The 21,309-nt window shown below is 39.9% G+C and overlaps 1 protein-coding gene across 5 annotated transcripts in view; it reads right to left on the bottom strand.

The window, feature by feature from the left end:
* Positions 1-21,309, bottom strand: part of LOC128690018 (dachshund homolog 2) — a 305,827-nt gene that overhangs the window by 73,597 nt on the left and 210,921 nt on the right. For 4 of the 5 annotated variants that reach the window (XR_008407248.2, XM_053778527.2, XM_070088585.1 and 1 more), the window contains 3 exons: positions 13,552-13,727; positions 13,033-13,270; positions 8,171-8,230 (listed from right to left, as the gene is read on the bottom strand). Coding sequence is in view for 4 of the 5 variants with exons in the window: in XM_053778527.2 (XP_053634502.1) it covers positions 8,171-8,230; positions 13,033-13,270; positions 13,552-13,727 (474 nt within the window). In the remaining variant the exon portion in view is untranslated. The remainder of the gene's footprint in view (positions 1-8,170; positions 8,231-13,032; positions 13,271-13,551; positions 13,728-21,309) is intronic. The other variant, XM_053778528.2, reaches the window with a different exon arrangement.

The following is a 21,309-nucleotide window of genomic DNA, read 5'->3' as shown; positions in this document are numbered from 1 at the left end:
GCCACTACTCTCCACTGGATGGATATGGGATACACAAAAAACTAGCCACTACCGTCCACAGGACTGATATGGGAGACACAAAAAAACTAACCACTATCGTCCACAGGAAGGATATGGAATACACAGTTGACCGCCATCATCCATTGGATAGGTGTGGGATGCACAATAAACTAGCCGCTTTGGAGAAAGTCTCTGGAAATCTAATCCTGGGCTTGGACTGGGAACCTTCCTTTCATTCTCTTTTGTGGACTACAGAGTGGATGTTTAGTATGACTCACGAAATCGTAATTACACGATTGCAGACAAACCATACCACAGGTGGGGTTAGAACCGGCGATCAGAGAGTCACAAAACTCCAGACCGTCGCATTAGCCACTGAACCAGCTAACTACGATAAGATTCATCCAACTAGGTAGTGAGTTGGATGACTGTTATCGTAGCTAGTTGGTCCAGTGGTTTGGATGTTTAGTACGAAGCTCATTCTTCAAGAAGGAAGACTTGGTTATTAATATAATTTGTAGTACTGTCAAAAATATTATTCGAAGGCTGAAACTGCACTCATCACTTGAACATTAACTTTGCTGCCTGAGGAGAATAATGTGGTTGCCTGAGAAGAATTCCTGTGGTGGCGGACTCTAGTGAGAAAGATGGAGCGTGGGGGATGAACGATACAGAACAAGAGAACACGATTACCCAAACATTGTGAAGAAATGAAGCACTTTGCTGAACACGAATTTGGTTGGGGAAGGTTTCGCTCTGTGCAGTGTTACGATGTCGCGACGAAGCTCTGCACGGTACCTGCAGAGAGTGTCTTCTACGGAAGGAAGAGCTTCGTTTTGGCATCTTGGATCGAGGTGTCTGGTGGAGTAACTTAGTGTTCTCTGCTCTACAGAGGAAAATCCTCAAGCTTATTAAACGAAAAATGACTGGAAATAGGAATTCTGCAATTTAACCTGAGAAAAGTTTGTAGTATCTACAAAAGAAAAAAATAATAGTATATAAATACGCTATAAATAAAGCCTTTGATTTCGTATATATATATATATATATATATATATATATATATATATATATATATATATATATATATATATATATATATATATATATCAACTCGTTCCTAATACAAACGTATTTAATACCGTTAATTTTACCAGTACACAACACACAATGACGCTTTTTCGTTTAATAATTCTTAGGGGGAGGAGGGGGTGTTCCCCAGCCATTAGGTCACATTAGGCTGACACGTTGGACTAGCATGGTGTTTTTGCCTCTCATATTGCCCCCCAACACGCAACAATCATCACTGGAAACGCCCACAACAATTACCCCTGCTTCAAACTACCAGTGTGCCGCTCTGCAAATGGGTTGAATTTATAAGTTTGTTCTCCCAGTTCTTCCTTCGTTAACACCGCGGGGAGGAACTCATAGATTCACAATATTGCAACGTTGCTGTGATTTATATTTTTATTTCGACAGATGAATGTCAGCAACACTGTGAAATAAGAGATAGAGTTTATTTTTGTAGTATCCCATTAGGTCTGTGTGTGTGTGTGTATGTGTGTGTGTGTGTGTGTGTGTGTGTGTGTGTGTGTGTGTGTGTGTGTGTGTGTGTGTGTGTGTGTGTGTGTGTGTGTGTGTGTGTGTGCGCGAACACACACACACACACACAGAGTCAGTATGTAAGTGGCGACCCACAGGAAGACAACAGCACATAATGGCGAGTATATCATACTGGAGGAAGATGTGTTGACAGTTTAGTTAGAGGGTGTGATCGACTTACTTTTTGTGCTCCTTCTAAATCAAGTACTTGGTCTGAGTGGTTGTTACTAATACACACTTTCATGCACTGTTCATAAGACATGATAATTACGGCCTTCATATATATATATATATATATATATATATATATATATATATATATATATATATATATTGTGTGTGTGTGTGGTTGTCATCCCTCTTGCCTCTCCCAGATAGTTTGAGACTGGCGAGTGCCTCCACACTACCACTCTCTGAAAACTTACCCCACTTCTCCTGTTGTTGCTTTTGGAACATTGCACAGCTCCTGATGACGCACTGAGAAGTGTGAAAGTACTTGAGCTAAAGATTCCCCCCATCCCTCCGTGGCTTGTCTTGCATAGTTAAGACCACCTGTTCTGCGATTGTCTTGCATATATATATATAAATATATATATATATATATATATATATATATATATATATATATATATATATATATATATATATATATATATATATATATATATATGTATATATATATATACACTCGAATTCATATTTAATATACCGAATGCAAACCAAATAAAACGATAGTTTATGGACAGTGCCTGTCTCTTGCGTCTATGTTATTGAGGCAGCAGTTCACTAGTGACAGTCCTGGTGCAGTACTGACGTGACGGTTTGGAGTTTCCAGTCATTTGATACATTACTTAATGTTTTGTCTAGGATTACAGTTAATGTACATGCTACTTTGTGAAGACTGCTCAGCAAGTTTCTGGTCCAGTAAATTTGTTGAGTTACTTGTTCGGTTGTTTGTCTTAGCTTGTGTAAACTGTCTGAATGTTTGTGACGATTTAGTTATTTTTTTTTCAAGTTCGGGTTGTTTGTTACAACGTAACTCATGTAAACACTAGGCTGATCTGTTATAGTGGGAGAACGAACCTTTAGTGCCTTAAGTGTCTTTCACAGTTCAGTGTCTTTGACAATCCAGTTCCTCCCTACGGCTTCCATGGGAAACCTGAACCAGCCTGACATTTTTTCAACGTCTTTAAGTGAAGCCCATGTAAGGTATGCAGATTTTTTTTAACGCAATCATTGTCCAAAAATAATAGGTATCTTAACTCTTCTTTTTCGTGTATATTCTTTGACCTATTATTTAATATATTTTTTTTAAATATACAACTATTACAATATATCGAGTGTTGTGGGTGGCATCCAAGGGTGGTTGGCAGAACACCTTAGACAGAACTGGGTTGAAATGAGTAGAGGTACGAAAAGAGTCCTTAGTCTGTAAATTGAGGCAGGATAACAATTCTTGGCCGGTACATGAGCTGAGGTAGGCTAGGATCTCTTAGCCTGTAAATGAGTTGATGTGGGTTAACATCGTTTAACCTGTAAATTCAGCAGTGTTAAAAAAAAGTCTTGCCAGAATGTCTTTAGGGTCTTGTTATCAGTTAATGGTGGTGATTGTACTGTGTGAAGAAGTATTGGTCCTAGTCAGACTTGTAAATGCAATAGTCAATTTACCACTGTTACTTGCTTGCCTAACAAAGACTTTTGAAACTCAGTCCCTGAACCAATTACGTGAGTTCTTCTAGCCTGTTGACGTCTATTGAGGTCAACAGACCAGTCCCACTGACCAATGAACTCTACGACCATTATTGACCGACTCTTCGGAGCTTCAGGATATAGGATATACGACTGTGACTTTTTCCTGGCTTACCGGTTCAGCCCATAGCACGCAAAGGATAAAAATGAGATGTAATTGTAGGATGTTCACCTTTAGAGCGCGAGGAAAAGGTGTTTGAAGTGGCTATCAATGTTTTACATTGTCGTATCCAAGGATAGAGGGAAAGTGATCTCACCCTCGCCAGAGCCACTCAGCATAAGCATATTCAGTGGATCCTAACGAATTTTCACTACGTAACCACTTTCTTGACCAGAACAATCAATTAACCTCCTTTATCTCTCTTGAGGGGAAAAAAAAGACCCTTTTTCGTCTCCGCCTTGGTAAACCACTTAAACACTTACTAAGTGACACTTGCCGGTCGTGGCAAGATTTCCTTACCATCAATTTGGGTTTTTTCTTGCTCTGCTGTGAAAAATTCACTGCTGTCACTGGTAGCAGTAAAGTCGTGTCTGTCTTGTATCATTAATATTAAAATTACAAATATACTTATATATGAATAAACATAATGGTGGACGGGGAGGCGACCGCGGCCTGCAGACTGACACTCCCACACTCTACAAATATAATGTAGTAATATAATGTAGTAATATAATGTAGTAATATAATGTAGTAATATAATGTAGTAATATAATGTAATAATATAATGTAATATTTACATTATATTTCGCCAGAGGCTACCAACTGCAACCCAAATGAATTCCTTCCCTCGGCCCAAAAGCTTTAGCAGTAGCTCTATTCTAGATCTGCCTCTCTAGGAAGGTTCCTTGATGCTGGTAAGAAGCTCTTGATCTAGGGAATTGGATCTGTGCTCCAGTTCCCTGAATTAAACCTGAATACCTTCCACGTCCCCCCACAGGCGCCGTATAATCTTACGGGTTTAGCGCTTCCCCTTGATTATAATAATAATATTCTAGATCTATTGCTAAAGCTTCTGGGCCATGGGATATATATATATATATATATATATATATATATATATATATATATATATATATATATATATATATATATATATATATATATATATATTATAAAATAAATTCTAGTAAGTATAGAGACAGAGATAGAGAGCTTATATCCGAAGACTCTTTTCTTTTAAGCTCGGTGATCAACTTACAGCAATTGAGCATCTACCACAGAGCATTTTCCAATCTTAAAGTGATGCTGCATCCATCAGGAAGCACAACATGTTCCTCCATGGTACCATGCTTCACAACCTCCACCAGCAATGGCAGCCACGGCGCACCCACCCAACTGCTCTCCATTACTGCTATTTTTTCCTTCCCATAAATGTCTAAATTATATATTATTACCCTTGATTATTTTATAATTACCGGCGTGGAAGTCAGACTTGACTGAGTCAGACATGACTGAGTGAATTATAATTATATTGTGAGATGACCATTTTTGTTACTGGTTCTGGGAAGACATAACATGATACAATTAAAACACTAACTGCCCAGCCATAATAACTCAGCCATTATGGCTGCCTGTGGTGGCGGTAACAGCTATATATTAAGGACCTGAATGTGAAATTCTGTATAATGGAAACGGGAGTAAGGCAACATGAATATAGAATGTGTAACCTAATACTGTATGTATCAAATAGAGAGAAAGAGCAAGGGTGAGGGAGTGAGAGAGCTTAATACATTTCCCAGGAGTATAAGTGTCGTAATGTATGTATATATCAATGCAGTATCCCACCGAGGCAGGGTGACACAAATAATGTGTACATGAGAAGAGGTTACTAGCCTCGTACTCCCGGCATTCTAGTCGTCTCTGACGACACGCAAGGCTTACGGAGGAAGAATTCTTTTCCACTTTCCCGTGGAGATAAGAGGAAATAAAGAAGAACAAGAACTATTAAGAAAATAGAAGGCAACTCAGAGGGGTGTGTATACAAATATGTGTACATGCATGTGTAGTGTGACGTAATTGTAATGTAGAAGCAGCAAGATATACCTGTTATCTTGGGTGTTTATGAGACAAAAAGAAAATACACCAGTAATCCTACCGTTGTGTAAAACAATTACAGGTTTTCATTTCACACTCACTTGGCAGGACGGTAGTAGTGTCTGATGAGCTGAACTTGCCGAACAGACTGAACTCTAATAAAAATTGGAATCCTCCACCCTCTCCCCCCCCCTCCCCCCAAAAAATACAGGTATATTGTTTTCATTGACAATGTAAAAACATTATTTGTTTTGACCAAACCTAACAGTCATTTTAAACGAAAATATCTAAATATCTTAAATCTGCTTTCAACAGATGAGTTAATTTTAGATATAAATCCAGATGAACTAACCTTAACCTCTTTTGGGACCTAGGTCCAAGGCCTTTTGTGTATCCATATGTTCTTGTGCTGTCGTCCACAGGATGGATGTGGAGTGCACAATAAACTAGCCATTCCGGCGGCAAAATCTAAGTCAAAATTCATACTCCAATAACAAAGAAAATCGAAGATACAACAGCAGTGAACATTTGAAGCCTAACACAAAAGTCATGGACAGGTTATTGTACAGAAGTCAGTATTCCTGGTTTCAAAATTTCTTTAATGAGATCAGCAAAATTTCACTTATACGAAGCAAATCCAGTTCAAACCTACGAGGTAAGATACACTAATTTTAAGTTTAAAACCGATCAGATCAGGCATTCTCCAGTTAGTATATTAAAATCAATATTCAAATTTGGCAAACTGGGACGTATGCAGCCTAGTTGTAATGCGAATCTTTTTTGTGAGCAAAACGCACTAGCACAAAAGTTTGAAGTAGACTTAAATTTTACCGCCTGGAATCCAATAATTCAAGGTATATTAATGCTGTCTGAATAAATAACTTAGAAAGCCGCCATGTTCATACATGAGACACTTATGCAACATTTGGGTATCTTTTCTGGACTATATGGGTATCTCTTTTCTGGAGCATTTGGGTATCTATATTCCAGAATAAAGATACTTAAATGTTGCACAATTATCTGATTTATATCATGTTAGTAAACTGGTAAATTTGCATCTACACAACTTAAACTTCAAGGGCCACATCCACTTCATTAGATATACCATTAAAATTTGAAGCCTTTCAGGTGAGACTCGGTTTTTTTTTTCATTTTATAACCATCACTTGTAAATCGGAACCTACACCCTCAAATAACACCACGAATCCTCTCAGTAGGATACCCCACCGTAGAAAGATTGAAGCCGATCAGAAGAGGCTTTCTCAAGGTATCATAGTCAGGCCAATCTAAAATTGACAAGAGGGCACTTGCTCACCCCAATAGTGACACAAACCTTGCCCCAGTTATAACAAGTGTTGACAGTATGAAGTTGATCGGTTGAGAAGTTCTCAAGATATACATGATAGAAAATAAATCTGTCAGCCACTTACTGAGAATCCTTGAAGATGTATCTTCAAGTGAACCACCACTTGTATAACTGTTATAGAAAAGTTATAACTTTATCAGTTTTGTTGCATTTTAATTGTTCTTTGATTATGTTATAAATGAAATGTGCTTGCAAGATGGGTTGCATGGGAGAAACTTTCTCCTTGCAGTATGGGTTGCATGGGAGAAACTTTCTCCTTGCAGTATGGGTTACATGGGAGAAACGTTCTCCTTGCAGTATGAGTTGCATGGGAGAAACGTTCTCCTTGCAGTATGAGTTGTATGGGAGAAACGTTCTCCTTGCAGTATGAGTTGCATGGGAGAAACGTTCTTCTTGCAGTATGAGTTGCATGGGAGAAACGTTCTCCTTGCAGTATGAGTTGCATGGGAGAAACGTTCTCCTTGCAGTATGAGTTGCATGGGAGAAACGTTCTTCTTGCAGTATGGGTTGCATGGGAGAAACGTTCTCTTTGCAGTATGAGTTGCATGGGAGAAACGTTCTCTTTGCAGTATGAGTTACATGGGAGAAACGTTCTTCTTGCAGTATGGGTTGCATGGGAGAAACGTTCTCCTTGCAGTATGGGTTGCATGGAAGAAACGTTCTCCTTGCAGTATGAGTTGCATGGGAGAAACGCTCTTCTTGTAGTATGGGTTGCTTGGGAGAAACGTTATCCTTGCAGTATGAGTTGCATGGGAGAAACGTTCTCCTTGCAGTATGGATTGCATGGGAGAAACGTTCTCCTTGCAGTATGGGTTGCATGGAAGAAACGTTCTCCTTGCAGTATGAGTTGCATGGGAGAAACGTTCTTCTTGCAGTATGAGTTGCATGGGAGAAACGTTCTCCTTGCAGTATGGGTTGCATGGGAGAAACTTTCTCCTTGCAGTATGAGTTGCATGGGAGAAACGTTCTCCTTGCAGTATGGGTTGCATGGGAGAAACGTTCTCCTTGCAGTATGGGTTGCATGGGAGAAACGTTCTCCTTGCAGTATGGGTTGCATGAGAGAAACGCTCTCCTTGCAGTATGAGTTGCATGGGAGAAACGTTCTCCATGCAGTATGGGTTGCATGGGAGAAACGTTCTCCTTGCAGTATGGGTTGCATGAGAGAAACGCTCTCCTTGCAGTATGAGTTGCATGGGAGAAACGTTCTCCTTGCAGTATGAGTTGCATGGGAGAAACGTTCTGCTTGCAGTATGGGTTGCATGGGAGAAATATTCTTCCTGCTGTATGAGTTGCATGGGAGAAACGCTCTCCTTGCAGTATGGGTTGCATGGGAGAAACGTTCTCCTTGCAGTATGGGTTATATGGGAGAAACGTTCTCCTTGAAGTATGGGTTGCACAAGGAGTGATGTTTCACTCACCTCTCCAGATGTTTCAGAACTTCATCGTACGACGCACGGCAGTTTTCCCACACCATCGATCTGCAACACAGGTCATTGTGATGAGTTGTGGTGAGTGGTAATGAGTTGTGGTGACAGTGGTGATGAGTTGTAGTGGCAGTGGTAATGAGTTGTGGTGACAGTGGTGATGAGTTATGACAGTGGTAATGAGTTGTGGTGACAGTGGTGATGAGATGTGGTGACAGTGGTAATGAGTTGTGGTGACAGTGGTGATGAGTTGTAGTGACAGTGGTAATGAGTTGTGGTGACAGTGGTGATGAGTTATGACAGTGGTAATGAGTTGTGGTGACAGTGGTGATGAGTTGTGGTGACAGTGATAATGAGTTATGACAGTGGTGATGAGTTGTGGTGACAGTGGTGATGATTTATGACAGTGGTGATTAGTTGTGGTGACAGTGGTAATGAGTTGTGGTGACAGTGGTGATGAGTTGTAGTGGCAGTGGTAATGAGTTGTGGTGACAGTGGTGATGAGTTATGACAGTGGTGATGAGTTGTGGTGACAGTGGTAATGAGTTATGACAGTGGTGATGAGTTGTGGTGACAGTGGTGATGAGTTATGACAGTGGTGTTGAGTTGTGGTGACATTGGTGATGATTTGTGGTGACAGTAGTGATGAGTTGTGATGACAGTGGTGTTGAGTTGTGGTGACAGTGGTGATGAGTTGTGGTGACAGCGGTGATAAGTTGAGGTGCCTGTGGTGATGAGTTGTGGTGACAGTTGTGGTACATTATGGTGATAGTTATATTTTGTGGTGAGAGTGGAGATTAGTTATGACAGCTGTGGCGATACTGGTGATGAGTTGTGACAATGGTGATATGTGAAAGTGGTGATGAGATATGGTGACGATGATGAGGTGACAGTGACTAGTAGTGGTGACACTGGTGATTAGTTGTGACAGTTTAGACGGCAGTGAGGGTGATGAGTTACGATGATCATCATCATGGTAACGAGAGGGCATGATTCCATTTTTAGTCATTAAAAATGATGATATCCCCATCACCCTATGGTGGGGGGATGATGGTGATGATAGTGATCATAATAACACCTGCTATCACCACATGGTGATATGTAGTGGTTAAGAGAATGGTTATAATAACTTAGCAATAACACAGAGTGATAGAATACACACATTAACGTGATAGTAGGAGAATGGTAATCAGTTGATGGTGATAAAAAGTAATAAGATTAATTAAAGAGCGTAATAACAAAGTAGTGTTAATAAGATAAAAACGTTGCAGAACAATCTTTGTTTTTTAACTGGGCAACGTTTCGCTCTAAAGCGAAAGGCTGCGTTCGCCTTCCCCGTGAAAGCAATGTTTCTGTCATTATCATCGGCGGTTGGACTTTTAGGTCCTAGCACTGTAGTGTTGACTGCCACGAGTGTGATGGTGACTCCAGAACATGGTGTTCTCTAAGACTGTGTTCTCTACTGATGTGTGTGTTCTCTACGACTATAGGTAGTGTTCTCTACGACTATAGGTAATGTTCTCTACGACTATAGGTAGTGTTCTCTACGACTTTAGGGAGTGTTCTTTACGACTATAGGTAGTGTTCTCTACGACTATAGGTAGTGTTCTCTACGACTATAGGTAATGTTCTCTACGACTATAGGTAGTATTCTCTACGACTATAGGTAGTGTTCTCTACGACTAGAGGTAGTGTTCTCTACGACTATAGGTAATGTTCTCTACGACTATAGGTAGTGTTATCTACGACTATAGGTAGTGTTCTCTTCGACTATAGGTAGTGTTATCTACGACTATAGGTAGTGTTCTCTACGACTATAGGTAGTGTTCTCTACGACTATAGGTAGTGTTCTCTACGACTATAGGTAATGTTCTCTACGACTATAGGTAGTATTCTCTACGACTATAGGTAGTGTTCTCTACGACTAGAGGTAGTGTTCTCTACGACTGTAGGTAATGTTCTCTACGACTATAGGTAGTTTTCTCTACGACTATAGGTAGTGTTCTCTACGACTATAAGTAGTGTTCTCTGCGACTATAGGTAGTGTTCTCTACGACTATAGGTAATGTTCTCTACGACTATAGGTAGTGTTATCTACGACTATAGGTAGTGTTCTCTACGACTATAGGTAGTGTTCTCTACGACTATAGGTAGTGTTCTCTACGACTATAGGTAATGTTCTCTACGACTATAGGTAGTATTCTCTACGACTATAGGTAGTGTTCTCTACGACTAGAGGTAGTGTTCTCTACGACTATAGGTAATGTTCTCTACGACTATAGGTAGTTTTCTCTACGACTATAGGTAGTGTTCTCTACGACTATAGGTAGTGTTCTCTGCGACTATAGGTAGTGTTCTCTACGACTATAGGAAGTGTTCTCTACGACTATAGGTAGTGTTATCTACGACTATAGGTAATGTTCTCTACGACTATAGGTAGTGTTCTCTGCAACTATAGGGAGTGTTCTCTACGACTATAGGGAGTGTTTTTCTCTACGACTGTAAGTAGTGTTCTCTACGACTATATGGAGTGTTCTCTACGACCATAGGGAGTGTTCTCTACGACTATAGATAGTGTTCTCTACGACTTTAGGTAGTGTTCTCTACGACTATAGGTAGTGTTCTCTACGACTATAGGTAATGTTCTCTACGACTATAGGTAGTGTTCTCTACGACTATAGGTAATGTTCTCTACGACTATAGGTAGTGTTCTCTACGACTATAGGTAGTGTTCTCTACGACTATAGGTAATGTTCTCTACGACTATAGGTAATGTTCTCTACGACTATAGGTAATGTTCTCTACGACTATAGGTAATGTTCTCTACGACTATAGGTAGTGTTCTCTACGACTATAGGTAGTGTTCTCTACGACTATAGGTAGTGTTTTCTACGACTATAGGTAATGTTCTCTACGACTATAGGTAGTGTTCTCTACGACTATAGGTAGTGTTCTCTACGACTATAGGTAGTGTTCTCTACGACTATAGGTAATGTTCTCTACGACTATAGGTAGTGTTCTCTACGACTATAGGTAATGTTCTCTACGACTATAGGTAATGTTCTCTACGACTATAGGTAATGTTCTCTACGACTATAGGTAGTGTTCTCTACGACTATAGGTAGTGTTCTCTACGACTATAGGTAGTGTTCTCTACGACTATAGGTAATGTTCTCTACGACTATAGGTAGTGTTCTCTACGACTATAGGTAATGTTCTCTACGACTATAGGTAATGTTCTCTACGACTATAGGTAATGTTCTCTACGACTATAGGTAATGTTCTCTACGACTATAGGTAATGTTCTCTACGACTATAGGTAATGTTCTCTACGACTATAGGTAATGTTCTCTACGACTATAGGTAATGTTCTCTACGACTATAGGTAGTGTTCTCTACGACTATAGGTAGTGTTCTCTACGACTATAGGTAATGTTCTCTACGACTATAGGTAATGTTCTCTACGACTATAGGTAATGTTCTCTACGACTATAGGTAATGTTCTCTACGACTATAGGTAGTGTTCTCTACGACTATAGGTAGTGTTCTCTACGACTATAGGTAGTGTTCTCTACGACTATAGGTAATGTTCTCTACGACTATAGGTAGTGTTCTCTACGACTATAGGTAATGTTCTCTACGACTATAGGTAATGTTCTCTACGACTATATGTAATGTTCTCTACGACTATAGGTAATGTTCTCTACGACTATAGGTAATGTTCTCTACGACTATAGGTAGTGTTCTCTACGACTATAGGTAATGTTCTCTACGACTATAGGTAATGTTCTCTACGACTATAGGTAATGTTCTCTACGACTATAGGTAATGTTCTCTACGACTATAGGTAATGTTCTCTACGACTATAGGTAATGTTCTCTACGACTATAGGTAATGTTCTCTACGACTATAGGTAATGTTCTCTACGACTATAGGTAATGTTCTCTACGACTATAGGTTGCGAGGGATGAGACGGAACATTGACTTAATATTTATGGGAGATGAATCTCGTAGGTATTTCCTGTTTAAATTAATTCTGCGAAGGAGCAGAGAAGATCTACACATGTTTCTTCCTTGTTTACACACTCTTTCTCTCTCTCTCTCTCTCTCTCTCTCTCTCTCTCTCTCTCTCTCTCTCTCTCTCTCTCTTTTAAACAAAATCTGCGACAACTTTGGTATAACGTAATGTAAAGTTATGTTCGTTCATCTGAACATTATTATACGGTTGTGTAGTCTGGGTGTTATTGTTCGGTGTTTTATCTAAATGTGATGCTGCTACATCCCTGGTGTACAATAAACAGTAGTGTACAGTGTCGTGGCTGCCTCATTGTACGTAGAGATTACCAAACTTTAACGTTTGGTGTTCAGTGTACTATGACCAGGGTCACAGGGGTCACAGTCAGGGACAAAGTTAGGGTCACAGGATCACAGTCAGGGACACAGAGTTACAGTCAGGGTCACAGTCGGGGTTAGTATGGGAGAAGTTACCAGTGAAGCCAAGGCGTATAACGCGTGAAGCTTCACACGTCTGTATTACCTTAGTTACCAGTGAAGCCACTGCTACTAAGCTTCTAAAGTTCCACACATCTGTATTACTGTTAATAAGTAGGAGCTGTAGATGAAGGTGAAGAAATATGACAACTGGTGCCATTCTGATTTATCTCGCTCTCCAAATTAAAAATATAAAACTTATGCAACGATAACTTCAGTGTTCAAACACTGGTGACTTCAATGCTAATCTTTTGCAAAAAAATAAATGTTTTATTTGGGCTAATATTTTGTCAAAATTTAAAATCTCATCGATTTGTAGCTAATCTTTGGCAAAAAATAACTCACCCCAGCGTAGAGTTACTCACCGAGCGAGGCTATCAGGAGGGGGTCCATTCTTGAAGGGGTGGTCTGCAGCGTGGGCGGCCCAGGGGGCAGGGTGGGGCGGCAGGGGCAGCCCCGTGTGTGCCAGCAGGGCAGGGTGGGGCATGCCACCGTTGAGGGCCATGTACTGAGCCATGAGCCCCTTGGGTGGAGGGTTGTATCCATTTGAGAGAAGCGGCGACTTCTCCATCTCGTTATCTGTAGAGAACAGATCATATGGTGCTTTAGCATAGCCATATGATTTATTATTTTTTTTAGATATAGGTATCGATAAAATGTTTAAAATATAAAACATTTTGAATAGGTGGGCAAGACATCATAGTCTTCTTTACCACCTGAAAAAAATTATAAATCTTCAAACTCAATAATTTTTTTTTCATATATCAAAACGCGTTGCAAAATTTGATAATGTCACAGAGGAAATATGAAATTTCCATCACTTTGAACTTGACTTTAAGACAGAAGAAAAAAGCCTGTCATCTGTGTTGGCGTGGGAGACTCACCAGGAACTCCGCCATTCATGAAGGGTGGGAAGTCCCTGGCATCCATGCGAGTCTTCTTCAGTGCCATTAGTGCCTCTGGTGAGAGGTGTGGAGGCGGAAGTCCTCCAGGACCCAGGGGACCTGGAAGGCCGCCCATGCCCAAAATCTCGTGGGGGCGCTTTGGAGGACGTCCGGGTCTGTAGGGGAGAAGAGAAAGAAATTTGGTTAATATTACCTGGCTGAGGGGACAGACAGCGCTTTGGTTATTACTATCTGGATGAGGGGAGAGAGAGAGAGAGAGAGAGAGAGAGAGAGAGAGAGAGAGAGAGAAAGAGAAAGAGAGAGAGAGAGAGAGAGAGAGAGAGAGAGAGAGAGAGAGAGAGAGAAAGAGAGAGAGATAGAGAGGGAGACAGAGAGAGAGAGAGAGAGAGAGAGAGAGAGAGAGAGAGAGAGAGAGAGAGAGAGAGAGAGAGAGACAGAGAAAGAGATAGAGAGGGAGACAGAGAGAGAGAGAGAGAGAGAGAGAGAGAGAGAGAGAGAGAGAGAGAGAGAGAGAGAGAGAGAGAGAGAACTATGGTTACTGACTGAGAGGACAGTAGAAGATAATGGTTAACACTACCTCGCTGAGAGGACAAGAGAGGACCTTCGTTAGCATTACCTAGTTAAAGGAACGAAAGAGGACCTTCGCTAGTATTACCTCGCAGAAACTCCCGCACCAACAGCTAGAATAATAAGCAGCACCTTCGGAGTGAAAATAAAAACAAATCATCTTACCCTGTTAACAGACACAAGTTATGAAGACATACTACGTTGTACACACACACACACACACACACACACACACACACACACACACACACACACACACACACACACACACACACACATACGAACAATATATTTTTATTCATTCACTCCAAGACTGTAAAATAAGGTCAGACATCTGACACAAGTCAAGACTCAAACTTGAGACGTTTGAAAAATGGTATGACCATACGGACAAGATGTGGAAAAAGACACTTATATACAGATCCGGACATTTATTAGAGGGAACGTTTCGCCACGAGTGGCGAAACGTTTCCTAATTGATGTTGTCGTTTTACCTACTAAGAGCATTTGACTAGATAATCATCACGGCACTAACTAGTTCTGTTTTATTAATGTGTGTTCAGGAACACTCCCTGATTTTTTTTTCAACGAACCGGCCGCATCCCACCGAGGCGGGGGTGACCCAAAAAGAAAAAAAAATGAAAGCTTTTCTTTTTAAATTTAGTAGTTTGTACAGGAGAATGTCGGGATACTCTCGACATGTCCTGAAATTTTATAGAAACAAATCTTCAGTTTCACGCCTTGTCCAGTTTCAAAATGGCGGTTTTTGAGTCCTCATCAGTTTCGTCAAGTTTAGGAACACCGAGAAACAGGTATACGATGATAAATTTGCTAATGTAAGAAGTAACTAATAATAAAAAAAGAACCTGTTTCGATTGGGTTCGAATTCGTTGAATTCCAAAATCTGAATCGGAACTTGAACTTTCGCGGGAGAGTATGAACTCGGGTTCGGTAATCTGAACTAAGATTCAGCTCATTTGAGCTTCGGTTTGAGCTCTGGATTCAGATAATGTATATGATGATTCAATTATTTAGTTTGATTTGAATAATCTGGACTCTGGTTTTGATTGTTTGTACTCTGATTATGATGATTTTAACTAGAAATTCATGCTTTGAGCTCTGATTTTTTATAAATCTGGATCCCGGGCTCTCATAATGTCTTCATAAGTACCGGCGACGCATGAGATCCATCATAGCTCTTCAACGGGTGGTCAGCGGCAGAGAGCGGCGTATAATAACAGATGCCTTCTGTTGACGGCTTGCGTAAACGGTGCGGGAGAACAGAGGCTCCGACAAGACCGTCCACGTTTCCCATACGAACGGCTGGACACAATGGCATTATTCGATGATTTTCACATTTCACCCCTTTACACGCCACATGTGCCGCTCGACCCAGAGCAAACACCCTTTTTCCAGTCACATCTGGACTGTTTCGTTATGTCTCTTGTTCCATGAGGTTAGCTAACGTTCACTGTGGATCGTTGTTGCAGGATTCCCACCTCTGACTTGTTTGTTTAATTGATTCGTAGCTGTGGAATAGGATTGGGGGATTAGCAAAAGTTGTGTTCTCAAGTTAGTTTTGCAATTGCATTTGTTGATAAGGGGAACCCCTAAAGATAAGGTGATTAGTGTGTCTCCTTTATTGCGATTTTTTTGGTATTTTTTTTTTCTGCATTTAAGGAGAGGAAATTATATTCTAAATAAAACATTAAGTCTACTAAATGTGGACTTACTTTCTCGCTGTTAATATGCTTTACATTTTGTTTTTGTTTTGGTTTTATGAAAGGTGGTGACTTATTCGTCAGGAACAAGGCGCAGCATCCTGATACACATCTTCGTCTGAGATTACGCAACAAAGTCTTCACTACATTTTTCTTGAGGTGAGGTGTTGGGTTGGATGCTGGGGAGGGGAACGGAGAATAGGGGAGGAGAGGAAGGGAGACATTATTATATGAACACACTCGAGTTCGAGCGAGTTCGAGTGAATTCGAATGAGTGAAGGGTTGTAAGTTTCCTCAGCCGGCCAGGCTTGCGGTCACTGTTTACAGGGAACACATCGGGTGTCAGGGCTCGCTCCAGCGATCACCACCCCGCCCTTCATCTGATATTCCTTTGTCATTGTCCCCCGAGCCCCAGTGATTGACACAATAAAAGAAAATTGTTGTGAAGGGTTAAACTTCATTATTATCACCGGAATAAGTTTTCTTTTGACTGAAATGACGGTCTTCGATTTGGCTGGTAATGACGCATGACGCGAGGTGCTAATACGTCTTCGCTCGTTGTACGTTTTGCACTGTGACTACAAATGTGACCGTGAATGTGACTATGAATGTAACTATGAAAGTGACTAGGAAAGAGTGAACGCATATCATTACTCACTAAGTGTTGCTACAGCGGTTAATTCGTGTTTGAAAGCTTACAAGCTCCCACAATTACCACGCACCTAATGTATTCCATTGAACAGAAGCGAGGGCACGCGCGTGCACACAATTACATGTATATATATATATATATATATATATATATATATATATATATATATATATATATATATATATATTATTTATTTATTCATACTCTTACTATTGTGAAAAAGAATTTAGAAACTTGTGTACTTTCCTGTGTTGACATATCTTTAAAGGGACGGTTACTGGTGCGGGATCCACGGACTTGTTTTCTTCTTTTTAAACATTGGTATAGCGACCAAAAAACAAGAACTATATCAATCACTAAAGTAAATTATAATATAGTTATGTGAGGATCCTCAGCCAGAGCCCCAGAAGTTAGTAGAGAAAGCAAGTTCTCATTTTATTTAACGTTACATAGCTCTCGGTCATTAGGCAACTGGGGGCTTTATAAAGCAATATTCTGAACATTTGTTGTCCATTCCATGATTTATAGAGCGTACATGCAAATATTATCACTGCCTTGATATACAGCTACAGACACAATGTCAATATCATTCTTAATAGCTAATCTTTAATCGGTTTCAGTAGCACAAACATTCAAAGGATTTGAATAACTCATTGATAATGGGTTTCAATAGCACTGCGAGAGGATTACATTGTCATATACGTATCAACTGCTGCTTGGAGGAAAATTTATCACGTTACCCCACAATAGCAGGGAATATTTCTGTCTGGGTGAGTGCCGAGCGAGTCCCTCCTCCTCCGTAATGATAAAATCGATGCCATTCAAACCAGCTTCGTCATTGCATTTGATCGGGAACTCCCCCCAGCCCCTTTTTCTTAGTCCTCTCGCGAGCGAAATATATAATGCATCCACAGCTTTCTTAATGGAATTTCGATTGTTTTTTAATGTGTGGAGCGAGGTGTGGCGCCGCCAGGATTACAATCTCCAAGTGATCACTTGACACGCCAAGTTCTTTGGATGCTTCGTTTAACTTCATTTAAAAATCACAATTTATTCATTGAACACAGTTGAAGAGGGTAAACGTGTTATTGCGCAACTTAGAGGTGCTGCAGCACGGGACTTCTTGAAATTTCCTTTGGCACAGCACTTCGGTCCAGCCTCTTCGAAGTTCTCTGCTGATGAACAGGAGTAAAAGTCGAGAAAATTTTGACTTGTTCATTTTTGAAGAGTGATTGTTTAAGCTTGACTCTGAGGCTGGAGGATGAAGAGTGACAAGAGAGGACCAACATTGAGAGGAGAGGAAACTACACCTCTCCCCTCTTGCTCCCCCCTCCTCCTCCACTCTCTCTCTCTCTCTCTCTCTCTCCTGTCAATGCTCCCTTTCTCTTCTCATCCCCTCCATTCCTTTTCCTATACTCCCCATCCCATCCATTCCTCCCCTTCATTCTTCTACTTCTCCCTTCCCCGCTATTCCTCCCTTCTCTTCCCCCTCTCTTCCTTTCCCATTATCTTCTCCATTCCTACCCCTTTTCTCCCCTCCCCTCCACCCTTAACCCTACATACCTCCCCTCTCCATTCCTCCTCTACCCTCTCTAATCCCCGTCTTTCTCCTTCCATCTCCTCCCTTTTCCCCTCTCCCCCTTTTCCCTCCCACTCTCATCTCTGTCCCTCTATCCCCATCTCAACCTATCCTCTTCTTTCCCATTTCTCCCTCTCCCCTCACTACACCATCTTCCCCTTTCCCTCGTCTTTCCTCTGGAGGGAGCCCTCCGAACTCTTCCATATAAATATATATTCCACAGGTGTGCTTAAGATCACAGTAAACAGCTGATATCACAATATGCAAAATAACCACTGCGAAAACAATAGTGCATTTCCGAGCGTTTTCGTGATTTCACACATTATCGAGGATCTGTAAAAATAATAGGGGAGCAGAAGGCTTGCAAAGTTGAGATATTTCCTCACATATGACCTTACACCTGACTCAGCACGCTGAGCGTGGGAGGGAAGATTTTATCAGGTCACATGTCAAGTGAAATTTACGAGTGACATGTCAGGCATAACTTAAATACCTCGCAAATTCTGTTAATTATAAATGAATCTAATTTATATAACCCTAAACAAATATAATCAAATCAGTGCTATTTTTTTTTCTGAAATTTGATTGGATTATATTTTTCTCGGCCATTGACCTGCTTAATACAACTTTCTGGGACTTTTGAAAATTAATTGTATGGATAGAATCTCTCACATGAATACACAAAACATTAGACTCTTGTCCAAGACTTATTCCAGTTTGACAGTAATAAACTTCATAGCGTTTTTTACAGGGAATCTTATAGACACAGCCATTAGCATTTTTGGGGGGAATTCTTAATTATTTTTACAGTTTCAATATTTTTAAAAATAACTTTTGATTTAAAAATTCTCAAGTATATCAAGAAGGTTTTCATGGTAAGGGAGAACCAACATATTCTTGGTTGAATATGTTTGTCCTTTTTCACATTGTAAACTGTATTTTTGGCAATTTAAAAAAAATGTCAATTAAATTTTTGTATCAGGCAGGTTCATGGGTTTCATAGAAAAATAGTATTGATTTTAACATGAATATGATACATGAAACTGAGCAGAGACACCTGAGCTTGTTAGTCGTTCTACGAACCAGTTAACCAGGGTTCAGAGTTTCAAGTCGATCGGATAAGCCGTTTTAGAGTTATAAAGGAAGCCTTGGAATGGCTCTGGCATCATCTCAAACAACATTTAAGGGTTTAATAAACCCGTGAGGAGTCAGTTTTTTTCCTCAATTTTCTTATACACTTCTATTAAAAACTCTCTATTTTATTTAAAATTTTCTATTATATTTAAAATTATCTATTTTGTTTAAAATTATCTATTTTGTTTAAAATTATCTATTTTGTTTAAAATTATCTATTCTATTTAAAATTATCTATTCTATTTAAAATTATCTATTCTATTTCAAATTATCTATTCTATTTAAAATTATCTATTCTATTTCAAATTATCTATTCTATTTCAAATTATCTATTATATTTAAATTTATCTTAAGAAAAAATAGTTTATTTTGAATTTTAAGAAAGTCTAGTTTGAAAGAAAATCTATAAAATTAGAAAACGGGCAAAAATGCTTCCAATTAAGGCGCACCAAAACTTGTTCGTGTGAAGCCGATCTGAAGAGGCATTCTCTAGTTATCACATGGAAAAAAATATTTATCACTATTTTACACGTAAAATTTAACACCATTTCTCATGCAAAATTTAACATTTTTAACAGAAAATTTGCAGATGTGTTCCTAAACACCTGAATTTCACTCTGACGTTGCCGAATTAAGAGGCATTTTTGTTTTTTTACATCAGTTTTACAGGCCAAGAGCTGTTGTCCAACCTCAGCTCATTTCAAAGCCCAGCCCAGCTAAGGTACACTACTACCCCCCCAGGATGCCACCCACACCAGTCGGCTAACACTCACTGCTAGGTGAACAGGGGCAGCAGGTGTAAGGAAGCATGTCCCACGTTTCCACCAGTGCCGGGGATCGAACCATGGACACTCAGTATGCGAGATGAGAGAAACTTTGGGTCACAGGTCAATGAGCATTCCAATTGCCCCTAGAATCTTGCCCGGCTCACTGAGCACCAGTGTTGAAAGTTTCAAGCCGATCGGGTGAGGCCTTCTGGTGTTGTGAGGGAAAGAAAACGAGAAATTGGACGAAGAAAAAAGACAAATGAATTTGAGCAACCAATTAATGTCTCCCTTCTGGGAACACCTAACAAACCAAACAAGAAAAAAGACAACAAGAACAAGAAAAGTACAAAGATAGCAAGAACAAGACAAATTCAAAGACAGCAAGAACAAGACAAGTACAAAGACAGGAATAAGACAAAGCAAACACAGCAAGAACAAAAACAAATACAAGAACAAGTACAAAGACAATAAGACAAGTACAAGGACAGCAAGAACAAGACAGGTATAAAGACAGCAAGAACAAGACAGGTATAAAGACAGCAAGAACAAGACAGGTATAAAGACAGCAAGAACAAGACAGGTATAAAGACAGCAAGAACATGACAGGTATAAAGACAGCAAGAACAAGACAGGTATAAAGACAGCAAGAACAAGACAGGTATAAAGACAACAAGAACAAGACAGGCATAAAGACAGCAAGAACAAGACAGGTATAAAGACAGCAAGAACATGACAGGTATAAAGACAGCAAGAACAAGACAGGTATAAAGACAGCAAGAACATGACAGGTATAAAGACAGCAAGAACAAGACAGGTATAAAGACAGCAAGAACAAGACAGGTATAAAGACAACAAGAACAAGACAGGCATCAAGACAGCAAGAACAAGACAGGTATAAAGACAGCAAGAACAGACAGTATAAAGACAGCAAGAACAAGACAGGTATAAAGACAGCAAGAACAAGACAGATATAAAGACAGCAAGAACAAGACAGGCATAAAGACAGCAAGAACAAGACAGGTATAAAGACAGCAAGAACAAGACAGGTATAAAGACAACAAGAACAAGACAGGCATCAAGACAGCAAGAACAAGACAGGTATAAAGACAGCAAGAACAAGACAGGCATAAAGACAGCAAGAACAAGACAGGTATAAAGACAGCAAGAACAAGACAGGTATAAAGACAGCAAGAACAAGACAGGTATAAAGACAGCAAGAACAAGACAGGTATAAAGACAGCAAGAACAAGACAGGTATAAAGACAGCAAGAACAAGACAGGTATAAAGACAGCAAGAACAAGACAGGTATAAAGACA

This window comes from Cherax quadricarinatus, chromosome 25, assembly GCF_038502225.1.
Source record: "Cherax quadricarinatus isolate ZL_2023a chromosome 25, ASM3850222v1, whole genome shotgun sequence".
NCBI lineage: Eukaryota > Metazoa > Arthropoda > Malacostraca > Decapoda > Parastacidae > Cherax > Cherax quadricarinatus.
This window is presented reverse-complemented; position numbering and strand designations above follow the sequence as displayed.